Consider the following 16,728-nt stretch of genomic DNA (forward strand, 5'->3'; position numbering starts at 1 on the left):
TAGTGTTAGTTATAATGCAGCTACAGCTAATAAGATATGCCAGTCACAGGTATTATTTCTGTTTACAAAAGTGATGAGAAGTGGGAAGTCTGCTGTCTGTCTGTCCTCTACAGGGGGACTCTCCCAATCATGTACAGAGGATTTATGTTGTGGCCAACAGTTTTAATTATTCCAACTTTTTTTGCAAGGTAATCATCTCAAAATACCACAGTTCCCATGAGCCTCTGATCAGATCTGCAGCGAATTCACAATGCTTTGCCGTAAATTTGTGAGTAAAATGCAACACCATGATTTCATCCAAAATTGAACCCAAATGTGAACTTAATTAAACTGCAGATGAAATCAGTTTTTTTACAGCTGTGTCTTTGTTACCTGTCGTGCGTCGTGCATGTAATGAAAAGCACCTTGGGAGTCGTAGTTAACTTCTGACCAGAAGTTTTTATATAGACTAGTTTGTATATGCAGCTCTTTAAAACAAAATAACCAGATAGTTAGTTTAGTTTTTAATCTTTTGTACTGATGATTTAACCGGGAGAATTTCTAATTTCCAATCTAAGCCACAGCAGTGCTTCAGCTGTGAGTCACATAACTTCTCTCAGTGGGGAAAATTAATCAGACTTCCAACTCTATATGTCGCAGTGTTTTCCAGTGGTTGTAAGTAAAGGCTTTTTTCATTAACTGGTCCAGTTTATCTACCCACAGGTACATATTCAGCCCACCTACACTGTGAGGAACACCAGAGTGTGATTTGTTTAAATACGCCAGGGAGATACAGAGGAGATACAGAGGAGATTCATTTTCAACAGTATTATCACTGCAACAGGGACAGAAATGTACAATAAAATGTGCTGAATACTCACAGGTCTGTTCACTCTTTTCAGACTGTATAATATGTGTGAATACATTAAATAAAATATCTGTCAAGAATCAATTTAGTTTTTTCATTCAGTGCCATTGAGAGCTGCTGCCCTGAAGACATCACAATATAAAGTTATGATCTAACGGTCTAATTTAGAACCAAATGCAAGCTATTGCATCACCATAATGCAATAATATTACAGCACCGGTGGCTGTGTGCCAAGGCTTACAACTCTTCGCCGTCGCAGTGATTTTATTTGTTCAGCTAATCTCATTTCTCCTTCTAACACACTCATGGAAAAGCAGATCTTAATCTTAATCTTGACATTTGGTTCGGGACATTAATATTAAAATGATAACAGAACCAGTAGTTAATGCTGACTATTCAAAAACTGCCTCAGTGTGCTATTTAAAAAAAAAAGTTAAATTAAAAGATTTTGCTGAGACCAACATGAATAAAGTGATAGATGGTATTCATATATGGATTTGCTTCATTTCTATGATTTTAACATGCACAGTTCATAAACTAAATCCGTGAACATGCAGTGATGAGTGAGCAGGTGTCACTACGCTGATGAGAAGCTCAAATTCCTCCTGCAAGGTAAACAACATCATCATCTGCATAATGTGATGGAGAGCTGCTGACCACAGGGAGTAGGATGGAGGATGGACAGCAAGAGAAAAAAGGGAGGCAGAAAAGAGGAGGAAAACAGGAGATATATCAATGGGAGAGAGGGAGTAGGGCACCGATAGAAAATAAGAATAAAAAAAGCAGACAGGTCTGTGCTGCACAGCCACGGGTTTTACATGTAAAGAGTGCAGATCAACAGGTGAGGAACATTTGCATAAAGCTGTGCAATAATCAAACAGCCGCTCAACTGTGTGCATGTTGCACATTTTACCATCTAATCTCTACTGCTTTCAAATCCCTCTCAGCTCTGGAATCTGCTCACTTTCAAAGAAAACTGTATCATCCATCCATCCATCCATCGTCTGACACTTACTGAAGGCTGGGTCGCAGTGGCAGCAGGCTAAGTGAGGTAGTCCAGTCGTCCCTCTCCCCAGCTACATTTTCCAGCTCCATCTGGGAGGGGGGGGTCAAGAATCGTCCGAAGCCAGATGAGATATATAGTCTCTGTTCAGGTTAATAAAGGTATTGGGAGAGCACATATACAGACACTGGTTACGTTTTGTTTCCTTGCAATGAAGAAGTAAATTTTATTTATCTTATAGCAAACTAACTATATTGTCTGCTGATGTCATGATGACGTGTGAGCAACAAGAAAGCTTTTTACTACCACTCCAGAGTCTAGCACAGTTTTATCTGAGGATCATAAGAACACAGTTTGGGGTATATTGAGATCATAACATAATTACTTTATTATCGCAGGAAGACTTTCTAAGCAGCTGAGCGGTCACTAACAGCTGGACACAGCAGTAATTAGGGCTTTTAAAGCTGCTGCTCACATGGCTAAGAGGAAGCAGAGGTGAATAATTAAGGGATTTAAGTCACCTAAATGGTCGGCATATCACGAGCAGGGAGAAAAAGAAGCAGAATCACAGAAGGGTCCATGAGTCCTGTTTCACTCTGTTGCATTACGGTGAGGTGAGCTTCATTATAGTCTGGTAATGTGACGTGTAGATCAAGCTGTCCTCCATCAGCAGATTTATAAAACAAAGAAAAACAAAGAGACTCCAGTACAGTTTGAATTATTCATCTGCATGGAAGTGGTGCTGTAGTAATTCTGTATCTGTTGGCAACAGTGAGGTGATGTAGTTCTCCACAGGCTCCATCCATCGACCGTCGCAACACCACTGTAAAACAAACTGGCAATGTTGTGCATTCATTCAACACCAAAATGCACTCTCTTGCATATATCTGGTGACACAGTGATATGATATTGAATGTGCTATATCTGCTCTTCCACCTTTCATCTGCTGGGTTACAACAAACTGATGTAGCCAATGTGGCTATTTACACCCAGGGGTATGTTGAAGAGAAGATATTTTGAATTTAACCCAAACCATGATACCTAACCAAACTGCAACTGAAAACTGATAATACAAGAAAGCTGATATATGTAAGTTAGCAAATAAATTAATGTCCTCAGGGTGAATTGTAATAACTGATTCTCTAACTTTTCTTCTAATGCCACCATTATATCAAAATTATCATTGTCCAGCACTTTGATTTACAACCAAAAACCTGTGAACTTTCATTAATGTTAGCCTGCTAGTATATGGTCACTGTGAGCATGTTGATATAATTTACCTCAAGCACCACTGTGCTTAAGGAAGACCTAAAGAGCTGCTAGCACTGAACAAATTACCTTCTACACATTTTCACTGTGGCATATCTTGTAAAAGGTCTTAAGCGAATTTTTTTTATTTCTGTCATGAAAAGTGACACTAGGACATGAAATAATCAGTTGAGTTTTTTCCTAATTATCTCACTTAAACTGTTGCTCAATTTGCATATTTTCTTGATTGGGTTCTACTTTCTTCTATTCATTTGAATATGCATATTAAATACACGTGGTAGATGTGCTGGGGCTGGACAGACGATTAGAAACAGGTGTGGGAGGAGTGGCTCTAGCTGACTACTGTAGCACCAAAATGTGGTTTGACGAGATGCATGTGATGTTCAGCATGAGCTCCCACCGCAGTGTGAATGGTAAAGAACCAAAGGAATACAAAGAAGTGAGCTAAATATAATCCCATGAGCTGGATGGATGGATACATTAAAGATTTTTCAAATGTTATGGAAAATATATTCATGTTTCCTTGTGGAAGAAATGGCACTTATCATCCCAATCAAACACATTAACTGCCTACAGATGAGACCAAATCTTTTATCACGTTTAGATTCCAGTTGGCAGTAGATTAGCTGGAGTTTCACCGAGTCTTTGATAACGCTGATGGTGCTGAAGATGTCCGTTATCAGCTTCACACCTCGTCTCTGATCACAACCGATAAGAAGAGATTCAAATGAATCAAGCAGGGATCACTGATCTGAGGCAGCTGAATCATCTCGAGAGTTAAACCAGGCAGAGAGGCTAAGTGGTTCTTCACAGCGAATCACTTTGACGTCCTCTCCTCCTGGACGCTTTCAGCTTTACATATTTCTCTCATCTCATCTGCAGAATGTCAACAGCCATTAGAGATGTCATTACTGATGGATGTGTTTCCTCCCACAGTATCTTGAAGGAGCAAATACTGGATAAAAGATGCAAATGTATTTAAATTGCTCTGGTTGGGAAATCTCTGCTGTTTATCAGCTTCATTTAACTAAGAAATAAAAGAACTCAGTGGTTTCAATTCTTTGAACACACATCATCTGTTTGAGGAGTCCGTCAGACATTGAAATGTAAAAATAAAATGTTTCACAAGCTCCGACTGCAGAATTATTTTACATGATGAATCACGTGTGAAGACGAAAAAACTCCAGCTACAACAAAAAGCACCTTTTTTTTTTGAAAAAAAGAAGAGATTTTTATTTTCATCAAACAAGATTTTGTTAATAACCAAACAACCGGAGTAAGTGTAAATTCTGAATATTTCTATGGCATGTGACTCACTCGACATCACTGTTATTCACCAACACTAGTTACACTGAACAAACTTCACCTTTAAACCAGTGCATCGTCAAACAGAAACTACACCACACTCTCTAAAGGACAAGGCTGTCATTATTCTATATTCTTTTTCTTTCTGTCAACAAATCCCATGAAAAGACCAAGTCTGGAATGTGTTAATCAGTATCTCCACAGTATCTGACCTCCCCAACATGTATGTGGCCCATCTAACTGCAGATCACAGTACATACATGTATAAAACGGGCTCAGTTATATCCTAAAACAGCGGGGCACTGTAGCTTTCAGCAAGTGTTACTCAGACAAGTTAAAGAGTGCATTTGGTGCTCTAATGAATATTTACAGCAGCAGGACAGTGTGTGTGTGGGACTGACTCAAAATAAACTACAGTGTGTGTGTTCATGCTACTTAAGGAACATTTCAGCCAGTGCATCAGAGTGACTGCAGTGTTTTTAGCAGTTTTTATACAGTGATGGAGCTTTATGGCACAGGGGAATAAACTACACAACATCAGGTCGGCGATAGACTCAGTACTTGTTACTGAGTGCTATTACTTGTTTGTGTTTTCGTGTCTTTTCAAGGGATTTGATGACGACGCGGAAACTGCACTGATTCACGAGCCTTAAGGATGGATCTAATCAGCATTTAAACAGCAAAATGAATCTCAGCCAAATCATCAGGGGTTGTGGATTTGCTCACAGGGGCAAAGCAAATACACAGCGACCAAAATGGAGGAAGCTGCCGTAGCTTAGGTGTGTTGCAGCCTCCAGTTTTATTAAACCTTCTCTGTTGGAATATAAAGTGTTGGAAAAGAGGAGGAATACTTTGCACACATATGACACAGCAACTGATGGAAAAAATGCATCTTTTGAGCAAACTGTGAACTTACTGTCCAGTTAGCAAATAAGACAACAAACTCTCTTAGTGACGCAAGGTCGTTTTTCTCCTTTCAAAAACCACAGACTGTGTATAAGAAGTGAACGTAGCTTCCAGGTCTGAAAAAGTGCCTTAAACATGCATTCTTTCTAAATTGTGGGTAAATTAAAACTCTGAAAGCTATTGAGATTGACTAGCTAGCAGGTTCTTAGCTGGCTAGCATGGTATTGGTTAGTTTCAGTAGTTCACCAACTGGCCATCGTCCCAGAGGCCTTGAGAGCCAGATACTTCCAAATTGGGTGGATGAAGCTTGCGTTTGTGCTTTTTCGAGTGGGAATAAGGAGGTTCAAAAACTGTAAAACTGCTGAGATATTCCTGTTTTGTAGCTGAAAATGGTTTGAAAAAAAAAAAACCCAGAAAAAGCTTGTTGTTCACAGTGACATAAAATGAAGCTGGAGGTCAAACATCTGCCTGCTTGCTGGTGTGCACACTATCAATTTATTAATCAATGAGTTGCTGCTAAAATCATACATCATTCTCAGTGGAAGCTGTCAATATTCAATTGTTCTTCTCTGGATCACCGTAAACATTTTCTTTTTGCTTTGTTCCCATGCAGTCTCCTCTAGCTGCGCTCAGTCTGCACCATTAACAGGCTGTCAAGGTCACCTGTTGAGCTCCTCTCAGTAATCAAGTGCTGCACTGCAGTCAGTGGCGCAGCAGGATGGAGGACAGTCTCTACATCTTCCTCACCAGAGAATGAACCCTCTGGATTCAAAGATGTGGCAAAGACAACAGTGTGTGGCCTCAGCTGTTGTGAGGTGGGGAAAAACAAAATTACAAAGGGATAAATAATGCACTTTGAAGTTTTCGCAACTTTTGTCATTAAAATCCCATCTGTGCTTTGGGGTCTCGCAGACACACGGTGGCGTGCGTTTGATAAACAGCTGCTGTCGATCCTCTTTCTGCCTCTCATCCTCCTTCTATCAGCAGCGCGCTTTACACATAAGCTGAATTACCACATGATTGAGCTTGCTAATATCAGGTTGTTTTTTTTTATAACATCCACGTTTGCTTGACACTTTCTCTCAGATTATCTCGTTCTGATCATTTCTCTGCTTTCCATCGAGTCACAATCCACCTGTCAGGCCGAAGCAGATTAGCATTACAAAAACACATTAGCTGTCTCTGCATGCAGTGAACGAGGTGACAGACAGCTGCTGTGTTATAGAATCTGTGCCGCTGTCAAACTTAAAAGTGTTATTGTTCAGAGACATTTAGAGAGCTGGGTGTGGAAGCTCCCAGCAGGCAGCATGCAGCAGGGAGGAGAAAACTTTTATAACAGAGCGAACGACCTGTACGAGCCTTTTCCGAAAAGCTTGCAAACATAGGAAATATTCAATGCTTATGGATGGATTTTTGTTCCCTGCTTTGTTATTGCGCTTTAAAGTGAGGATGGAAAGAATCGACAGGAGAAAAAAAAAGAACCACATGAAAGGGGGAAAAAGAAAGAAAAAGCGTAAAAACAAAAATAAAGTGAAAAACTAATCCCTGCTGTACAAAAAGCTCCCATGTCTTTCAACCTGTGGCTGCCATACTGCTGTGCACCACTTCTCAAAAAGTAGATATGTGCTATGTGCTCGTGGCGATGTGTGTGATTGGAGTGACTATATTGACTTTGAAGCTACTTGTTAACACCAAAATTATGTGTTAGGAGACAATGTTGCTGGAAGAAAATCCCTCATGAAAATGTTTAATTCACGCGCCGACCGGAGTTAGAAAATCATCAAACAATGTCCTGGTATTTGGTGGAGCTCACATAGGTGTCCCTTAAACGTGGTTTTGAGGCTGTAGAAACTCTAAAGAGTGCGCACTGTTACTCCCCCAAAGCACTGCACATGACAGAAAGGCTCTACACATGGACAAACCACCAAACACAAACTCTTACAGAAGTACTCTTCCTGAGGGCCTAATTACAGGTCAAGCATGTCCACGTCCAGTGAAGCAAACATCCATTCATAATCCTTAAAGAAAAGCGCTTCAGCCAAATGACTGAAGTCACGATTCCAAGCACCCTGAAATAAAGTTAAGTTTGAATGCTCTAAATCAACCCCTAAAAACACAAATCAGTTTCCCTTAAGAGCATGTGCAACTTTTCAAAACGACAGTGACATTAGTTGTAGAGATTGCTATAGATATTACTTTCACATTTACATTTTTGATTACTTACAATTTCTGAAACGAGGGTATCAACGCCTTATAAGTCCAGCACTGTTGTCTGTTTGGATCAGTATATACACTATATGCAGTTAAAAGACAAAACTGTGTGCATTGTTCCTTTTTTTTTGCTGTCATTCGCTGTGGAGCCACAGCCTCCAGTGAAGTCTCTGAACGGCTCTGAGTGCAGTGTAAAGTCCTGAGGCATGGTAGGTCACTCCTGTCTGCAACCTCTGCCCCAGAAATCAGTTCATCAGGTCATCAGGCTTCCATTTAAATGAAATACTCCTTTGGGTTTTCACTGGAGACGTTCTGGGACTCAGCCTGGTTGTTGAAAGGGAAATCTTGGCTGTCTTCCTGTTTGACTCCCTTCACTTCCTGGTTTCGATACGTCTCTTTTCTCCGATAGAGGAATCTGGCGGTTATTGCCAGGCCGGTCACGATCACAAAGATCACCACTGCTATGACACCTGCAAGGTAGAGGGCATTTACATTTACAGTGACATATTCAGAGACTCTGGGGAATTCATTTGTCTGATTTCTTACAGGGAGTTATAAGACAGGATCAATATCAGTTTCATCTGTATGAGTTTAGCACAGGTGGCTCTGTGACACGAGTAGCCTAGCTTAGCTCGAATACTGGAAGAAGTGCGAAAAAATTGGACAAACCTCCATGAAAAGTGCTTTCTAGCAGCTAAAAAGCTGTCATATGTTCACATTGTATCCTGTGCATTTAACACATGGAGACACAGAAAACAACACTCACAGATTTAACAGTTAGTTTAGACTTTGTCGCTGTTTCTTGACTGACAGTAGCTGGATGCGGGTTTTGCACACTTTCCCATCTCTTCATCCAAATGGAGGTTGAGTCTTTGATGTATCTGTGGCTAGCTTGCTGGCTAACACGACGCTACATGTACAGGGGGATAACTTTGGAGCTGTGTACTTCATACACAAATTCACATCAGCAGCCCTACCTATGTGTCACTGAATTAAAAACATTAATTACAATGAAACCTACAGCTTTTTTCCACTTTAACTTGGTTTAGCTGGCATACAGTTAACACAGAACCACTTTCCAATGTTTATCTTTTTATTTAGGGTTTTTTAAAATGCTTTATTTTTACTTGCTTCCGAAATAAATCACACTTTTGTTGACATTAAAGTATGACCATCAATTTATGAGACTTAATACCTGATGAGATCACTAAGTGATCACAGTGTCTGCTTACATTATGGTTGTGTGGTAATGCACTGCGGTTTTTTCACATCATTTTGAACTTACCGGTACTTCATCACAGAACAATAGCAGACATTTGACAACAACATGGATTATATTTCTGAACACAACAACGAGTGGCAGCAAGTAATTAAAACTCTGTGCGGATTTTAAACAGTGTAAACTGAAGACAAGGCTGTGTGGAAGGTCGGAAACACGTTCTCTACAAACTATAAAACACCGAAAGTAATTAGCAACGTTAACTTTTGCATAAAACAGCTAAAGCATACTGATGGGGACGTATAAACCCCTCAGCCAGCTGAGCGGATCCATATTGTAACTCAGCAGTAACAATTTGATGTGCGTCCGTCTCTCTGAATCCCGAGAAGCCTTGTTGCTTGCTGACTGACACGCTGACTTTCTGTAAATTAAATTTGCCACAGTGGACTTTGGTGGCAGAGCTTTGTCAAAATACTGTGAAGTTGCAGCATGATTTCTGCCCATCGCTGCCTCCCCTGGCTATGTGAGTTATTTCGCCCCGCAGTCTGGTTGTTCTACTAATCTAACTTGAGCACACAGGGAGCTGAATTTCACACATTTGGACCCAGCTGGACTCTTCTATTCAGCACATTTCATTATCCAGAGAAAGTTTAATCTAATTGGAATTCCAAAATACAGCTGAAATCACTTTTGCACTGTATTACTTTAGTTTGCATTTGAAGAGAGTCAAAGTTTCTCTATCAGCAAGTCATTTCAGCGGGGGTTTAATTAGTTCAGCTGTCCTTTGTGCAGTGAGACACAGTCTCAGAGATCTAATGGACACTTTTAAATGACTTTTGACTTTCTCACTTTTTTTCTATCTGCACACTTATAGGAAACTTTCAATCTTCACTTTGAATCAATCTGACAGGGCAGAAGAGCAAAAATTCAGCAAAAACCTTGTACTTTTGATGGATTTATTTTCCTCTTAACTTTATGTTTGCTGGCTTCCTGCAGAAAGTCGCTCATCAATAAACTATTGAGTGTAATCTCTGACTCTGACAGTTAATAGAAGTGTGATACAAACATTGCTAAACAAGGTGAAACAGGTTCCAGTACAGTGAAGGTTGGTGAGACAGTTCAGTACCTCCAATCAGAGCCGAGTCAGTCCTGATGGCATTGACTAAAGGTTCACCTGAACCCACTGAACCAGACTGGTCTACAGCAGAGAAAGAGAAAAATAGAAGAAAGAACGAAAGTAGAGGAGGAAAAGAGGAATATAGACAGAGGTGAAAATGAAAACCCAAAGAGCATCGAGAATCAGAATAGGAGATGTTGAGAAAAATAACAGAGAAGCACAGATGATGTGAAGAGATGTGGAGACGAGAAAATGTAATAGAAAAAAAAATAAAGGGATCAGAGCAGAAAAGAGAGACGAGGAGAGAAATTCAGAGACAACATCATCAGTCAGATCAGACAGGGGATACAGCAGCAGCTCTCTGAAGGACTTATATTACAACAGCAGGAAGCTGGATGGAAACCTGACTAGAGGAAAGAAATGCCCCTGGAAACTCCCCTCTGTGATCCAAATTAATTATCTAATCAAACCCATTGTCTTGAGTCTCCTCAACAAGGTGTACATACTTAATGAGCACGTTACACAGCTTGAAACAGCAGCTCCGACCAAGAATAGACACACACACAGAAACAAAAGGAGAACTAAAGACAAGACACACACTCACATGGATCGTTCTCAGGAGCACAGTTCAACATCTAATTCTTACTTTAAATTTTGTCAGCCTTTCAGCCAACCTACTATTATTACACATTTACCAAAACATTCAACATGAAAAGGCTCCGCAGTTATTTAGGGCCATTTAGGGTCAAGAGCAGGGCAGTAACATCTAAAGTGAGAAAAACATCCTCTGGATCCTATAAAAGGTTTATTTATTTAATTTTTTTTTGCCTTTCACACTTTTCTAATGGTGGTTGTGTTGCTAACAGATTTTACTACATGAGTGCATCTCCCATCTGCTGTGAACAACCACAGGTGATTTAACGGTTTGGTGATTTTTTCCCCCATTCTTTCATTCATCATAGAGGGAAAATTTTTTTGATTAACCGACCTTATAGTGCAGCCATAGCTGGATTATCTTTAGGGACCCTGGGGCAAAAATTCACTGCTGAGACATGATTGCCCCCCTCCCCACGTCCCACCCTCTGAATATTCACTGTGAAATTACGCCGAGACACAACAGGCAAAAAAGAAAATCGTTTCTTCATGCATTGGTCAGAGAGAGATCGATATTTTGGGCCATTTTACTTTCATAACATGTCTTCTTTCAGGCTAGTGGAAAGAAAAACATCCAAAATACACATTCAGGTGTTTATTTTATGACACTTTGTCTATTTGCATCTGTTTTTTTACAATCCATATCCGCGAAGACGGTTTTCTTAAAATACGTTTTTTCTTATATTCTGAGTCAGAAATCTCCACTTCAGCAGCATTTTTATTCACCAACTTTGCAGTTTTATTCCTATTTATATTCTGAAGGTCTTTACATAAGGGCTCATATATCATTCATAGCCTGATTTACATAACATTTTATTCTTAAAAATTTGGCATTTTCTTATTTTTTTTTATGGCTGTTGACAGTATTTTCTGATTTATGAAATGATAAAAAAAAAAGATCTAAAATTCCCTCTGTGAAAACCTTTGGCTCTAATATGTCAAATGAAATAAAACATGAATTTAAAATTGGCTTTGCTCAGACACCTGCTCTGGAAATGTATGCAAATTAGAGCGTAATTGCTTAAATAGTACCTCATTTGCATATTCAAACATAAAATTACAGAAAACTGTCTGAGCTGTCTTATTGTTCTGGGGTCGTCTCATGGCGCTATCTATTATTTCTGCTTAAACTTACTTAAAACTAAGTTTTGACAGGGATACATTATTATGGAAGCTGAACCCAGATTAGTTGATGCTGTACTTTAGTTGTGCTGGAACATCGTGAGCCTTGGATTTATGGGGCCCCTGAGTGTCTGCTGTCCCAGGTCAGTAGATTTAACCTGGACGGTAAAAAACTATGAACTATGAAGTGAGAATTCACTTTTACTTTTCTCCCAAATACACTCATATGTGTTGAAAATGGACACATTAAAAATGCCAGGTAAAACTTGTTGACGTCAGCTACATACCTGACTCCTCCTTCTTACCTGACAGGTGATGTGTGTTCTCTGCTGCGTAGGGATTGGCTGACGCCGCGGAGCCGCAGCTGGACCGGACCAGGGGTTCGGTGAGGATGATGGGGCTGCTGTCCGGGTGGAGCAGAGCGGCTTTCAGAGGGCTGATGGAGTTGAAGTGGACCACCGACAGACAGCCGGTAAAACCCAGAGACGCCAACTGGGCCAGATCTGGATCCAGATCATCAGACCCTGGAGAGAGACGAATGAGAGGGACGCTTGGAGCAATTCAACAGAATTAAAAAGAGCTCTGCAGCTGTGATTTTTTTTTTCTTGCAGTTCTTTTTTTAATCAGAGAGGCTGCATACTTTTTTTTTTAACAACTATGTAATCCACATTTCAGACTCCCCTCTACTCTATTCTCAGCTCTTCAGCTTAAAAAAAGTTTGAATATCTGCAGAGTATCAAAAGTACTGTAGAAGAAGGAAACATTTTCTACAAATCATTTTCTTGTCTTATTTATCTTGTTTTGTCTTTGTCTTGAACAAATTGTTTGAATTGTTTTTGCTTTTGTGTGGAGATGTAGATGCTTTAAATTTGTAATGGTGAACGTAATGATGAAATCAAAAAATACTTTTTTGGGATGAAGAAACGGGACCCCCACTGACACAGACCCTTATTGACATACAGTCTCCTCATTGGACTTAGTGTGTTACATTAACACACATCTTTTGACCTCCGTAAAGTGAATATATTCTCTATATTTCATACTGTTAACCTTTGCACACACTCTGGTGCACAATGGCACAGCTTTTTTGCTTAAAAAAACAGATATTTGTACACGTTTTATTTCATTTGATCATATTTTTTTCATATTCTGTATTGTAATAATATTTCTATTTATGTTTGTTTACTTGCTGTACTTTGTTTTTTTCTGATACTCTACTTCCTTATTTACTCTATGTTTATTGTTTGCATTTGGTTTGCAGAGCACAAGTTAACTAACTGAAGCTTTTAAGCATTCAAGAAAGAGTTCAGAAATAAAACTTCACTTATCTGTACTAGCGACTGAACTTTTAACCTCTCGCTTAGAGGCTGTACTCTCTCAACCTAGGGTGACTTGCCCAATAAATCACAACACACACTACCAGGCTCATTGACTCTGCTTCCCATTTTGCTGTTATCAGAGTGGGACAATCGTGGCAGAATATTGACTCATAATGATTAGTGCACACACATAACATCATACACAGACTATAGTTGAGTTTCCCGTCTGCATCTATCACTCCTCAAGACAGCTGTGCACTCTCACCTCTGTCTGTTCATTTTATTGACTTAAATCTCTTCATCTTTCACCTCCTCTCCTTCACAGCAGTGTAAACAGCAGCTGCGAAAGCCGACATTACCGCTGTAAACAGCTGCATCAGTGTCTGTTCAGATGACTGAGAGGTGACTGGCTTTACCACAACACATCTGCATGCTGATGAGAGCAGCAGGAAACATTACTGCAGCTTGTAAGCTCCACTCAGCTGATACACTCTCTCCTCCATCACCTCTCTCCCCTCTCTGTCTCTCTGTATTCCTTCCGGGTCCATTAGTTAGCCTGATGGATGACAGGGTTGGCAGGAAACGACAGAAAATCCACTTTCCCCCCTGCTTTTCTGATCCTGATCTGACTCTCTGCCTCCTCTGGTTTGACAGAGGGGAGGACCGGTCACATGCTGACATGACGGGGGTTAAAACACACTGAGCCACAAAAGATCTTGGTATTAGTTTCTCCATTAAATATGTAGTGTGCATGTTTATGACACATGAATTTTGTACTATTGTACATTTAGTTGTTTTGATTTATTTAGCTGTAGATCTTGACAAATATGAGTGTTGAAAGTCAGAGAATAACGGCCAACATGGTGAAATTAAGCTGCCAATTAAATTTTTTTTCTCAACAGAGGATTTTTATAATTTCAATGTCCAAAAAGGCAAGTAATTAAATCTTTCAGCACAGGCAGAGAAGAAATTAAAAAAAGAAAAATACAGCATATTGACATAACATGCATACATGCATGCATTAGTGCAGTTCAATCAAATCAAATCTGAAATCTTCAAAAACATACAAAAATGAATAAATAGATCCTGTAACCAACACACACTGCAGCATGCTTTCTCTGATTTGGTTAAAATACTCCAGTAAAGAGCCACTTTCATAAAACAAAGCAAAATTCAAATCTCACAGAATCAATAAACAACACATTTCTCGATATATTTTGTATCTGCGCACATTAATCACCCATTATTTGGTATTACCTGATGCATGCCTCTGATGAAAGTTGTGTCAAATAGCCAATGCATTTCCTTTTTTAATTGACAGAACGGTTTCTGTGTCACTACCTCGTCAAAGAGCTGTGTCTGCAGCAGCCTGCAGCCTCTCATGTTATTAACAGCTCATATCTCAGCCCGTCTCTCATGGAGCTGCTCAAAGAGAACATGAATAAGTCATGACAGAGCCAATTACTGTCTTGCCCCGATGCTGTTACAGGTCCCCGTCCGGGACTACATGCAGGAGCTCACTGAGAATAGGGTTTAACCCTCCCAGAGGGCAAGGGGTTTTCTTACAGGCTTAAAGTCTGTGCAGGTGCATTATAGGAGAGCACAAGTCCTGGTTTAACTTTCGCTCATTTACTGATGCTAAACATATCCACACTGAGGCTTCTGGAAGCTGTCTAACATGCTTCTCTTCTGGTTATTATAGAAAGTGAAAGGTGATTCACGTCATATTCACAACAACTAATCAATTATGCATCAAGCTCCACCAGATTTGTTTTGACAGCCAGTTTGAAACCAGCAAAGGTCCAGCATAATTAGGGTAAACTATAAACAAACAAACAAACAATTTATAATGAGATTCTTTCCGAGTTTACATTATCATTTTATGTTATTGATTTATCTGATTTTCACCTGTTTCAAAATATTAGCAACACATAAATTACTGGATTCAATTCAATAAAAACTTTGGAACAATGCTATAAACTAGCTAATGCACTGAACAGTAGACTACCAGTTAAATATAAATGAATGAGGCCTATTAGCAACATCACACAGTAATTTCCATGTTAACTGTCTTGAGTTTTGTTGCTGGCTAATCTTAAAATGTTTATACATCTACAGACAAGAAACACATCTGTTTCTAAACGGAAAAAAAAGACTGAATTCTATCCACATTTCATGTTTTTTTTCTGTCTTGTCTATCGGTTGATTGTGCTTTAGTTTAGATTAGAGAGACAAGAAGTTCTTACATGTTGCCTCAGAACTAACTTGAATAACATTTCCATGTAGTTCAAACAGCTGAAGCTTCATTTATCTCACTAAATTTTCCTAATCTGTGTCCAAACATATTGAAGCTAAATGAGTGTGAGTCTGAGCTCTAATTAAACTAAAACGGCATCACTTACCGAGCACTCTGCCCAACACCAGCGACTTGATGGCGTTGAACTCTCTGTCAGATGTCAGATTGAATTCTTCTATGGCGTTCTGATCGACCTAAAACAGAAGAATTATTAATTTTTGGAAAACTAAATACATTTTTTTTAAAAAAGTAACTTTCATGGCTCCTAGCAGTAGATCTTATATGCAAAGATGAAGTTTTGTTTTGTTCAAGATGGGAAGGGTTCAACCCATGAAGAGTGTAAATGTGGCAAAAAACACACCAAATTTAATGTAAACCTGTTGTAAATAGTTGTAGAGATATCTTTCGTCAGACTAAACAGTCATCCTATACCTTTAGGAAAGGCTTCTAAAGAAATAATGACTGAAGATGGAAACTGATCAAATGAAATGTGCCTCATATTTCAATGGAGCCTCACAACACAGCAAATCAGGAGGCTGCACCCATGTGAGACAAGGTCACCTTATATTTCATTTCAGGGTGTTTATAATTATGCAGACGCTCAGGCTGCTGGTTAGCCGGACTTTACCTCATATATCATGTGAGGCTGTTGTTAAAAAGATAAGAGATTCAGTAGATCCAGATATGATTAAGAAGCTTCATATTTCATCTGGAGCTTTAATGTGTACTTTGTCCCTGCTGCAGCCAGGACAGCAGCTGCATGTGGCTGAACTGAGGATTAAGTGCTGACTGGGACTTCAGTATACAGAGAAGCATCATAATACTGTAGCACAGGACGCACAGGTAGTAGATGGGCTACGTGAGCGTCTGTATGTGCGCTGTTACATTTGTCCTTGAGACCGGCGCCTCATTTGGAAAACATGGAGAACGGTTCATGTTTTAAAGCTTCACACTTTGTCTTCTCTGATCGTCTGAAACATGAAAACAGCAGCTGCAAAGCTTGCAGTCTAATACACAGCGTACGGACGTAGGTATTTAAGTTGAATAAAACAGACGTGAAGCCCAAAAAGATGTGTCACACCTTAAATTATTAGCTATAACTCCTGTGGGCACTCATAAATGGACGCTGAAGTATAAAGAGATAGTTAATGACAATATATAATAAATATAGACAATTTATGTAAGTATAAAAATAAAACATTTCTTCACAGGAGAGGGTATAACTGCTGACAAATAGATTTATAAGAACAGAAAAATGTCCATATATCTGTTTGTATACTACTTATAAATGCTTAATAGGGAAACTTGCAGTAAAGTGTTACTAAAGAGGTCACAGTGACTCTGCGGCCGGTGTAGGCGGATGTATCTATTAAAACTGGAGAGCACTGGTTTGGTCAGACAGGTGAATGGTAGGCGTGACTGAAACATGTTCTTCAAAGACGTGTCAGACCGCTCTCACT

At 39.5% G+C, this 16,728-nt stretch overlaps 1 protein-coding gene across 1 annotated transcript in view; it reads right to left on the reverse strand.

Moving 5' to 3' along the window:
* Positions 1–7,723: 7,723 nt before the first annotated feature.
* LOC139213849 (contactin-associated protein-like 4) overlaps positions 7,724–16,728 on the reverse strand; it is a 104,067-nt gene continuing 95,062 nt past the window's right edge. The window contains exons 21-24 of the mRNA XM_070844511.1: positions 15,375–15,462; positions 11,959–12,177; positions 9,887–9,958; positions 7,724–8,011 (exon numbers count right to left, since the gene is read on the reverse strand). Coding sequence (XP_070700612.1) covers positions 7,815–8,011; positions 9,887–9,958; positions 11,959–12,177; positions 15,375–15,462 — 576 coding nt within the window. The 3' untranslated portion in view covers positions 7,724–7,814. The remainder of the gene's footprint in view (positions 8,012–9,886; positions 9,959–11,958; positions 12,178–15,374; positions 15,463–16,728) is intronic.

This window comes from Pempheris klunzingeri, chromosome 15 (genome assembly GCF_042242105.1).
Source record: "Pempheris klunzingeri isolate RE-2024b chromosome 15, fPemKlu1.hap1, whole genome shotgun sequence".
Lineage (NCBI taxonomy): Eukaryota > Metazoa > Chordata > Actinopteri > Acropomatiformes > Pempheridae > Pempheris > Pempheris klunzingeri.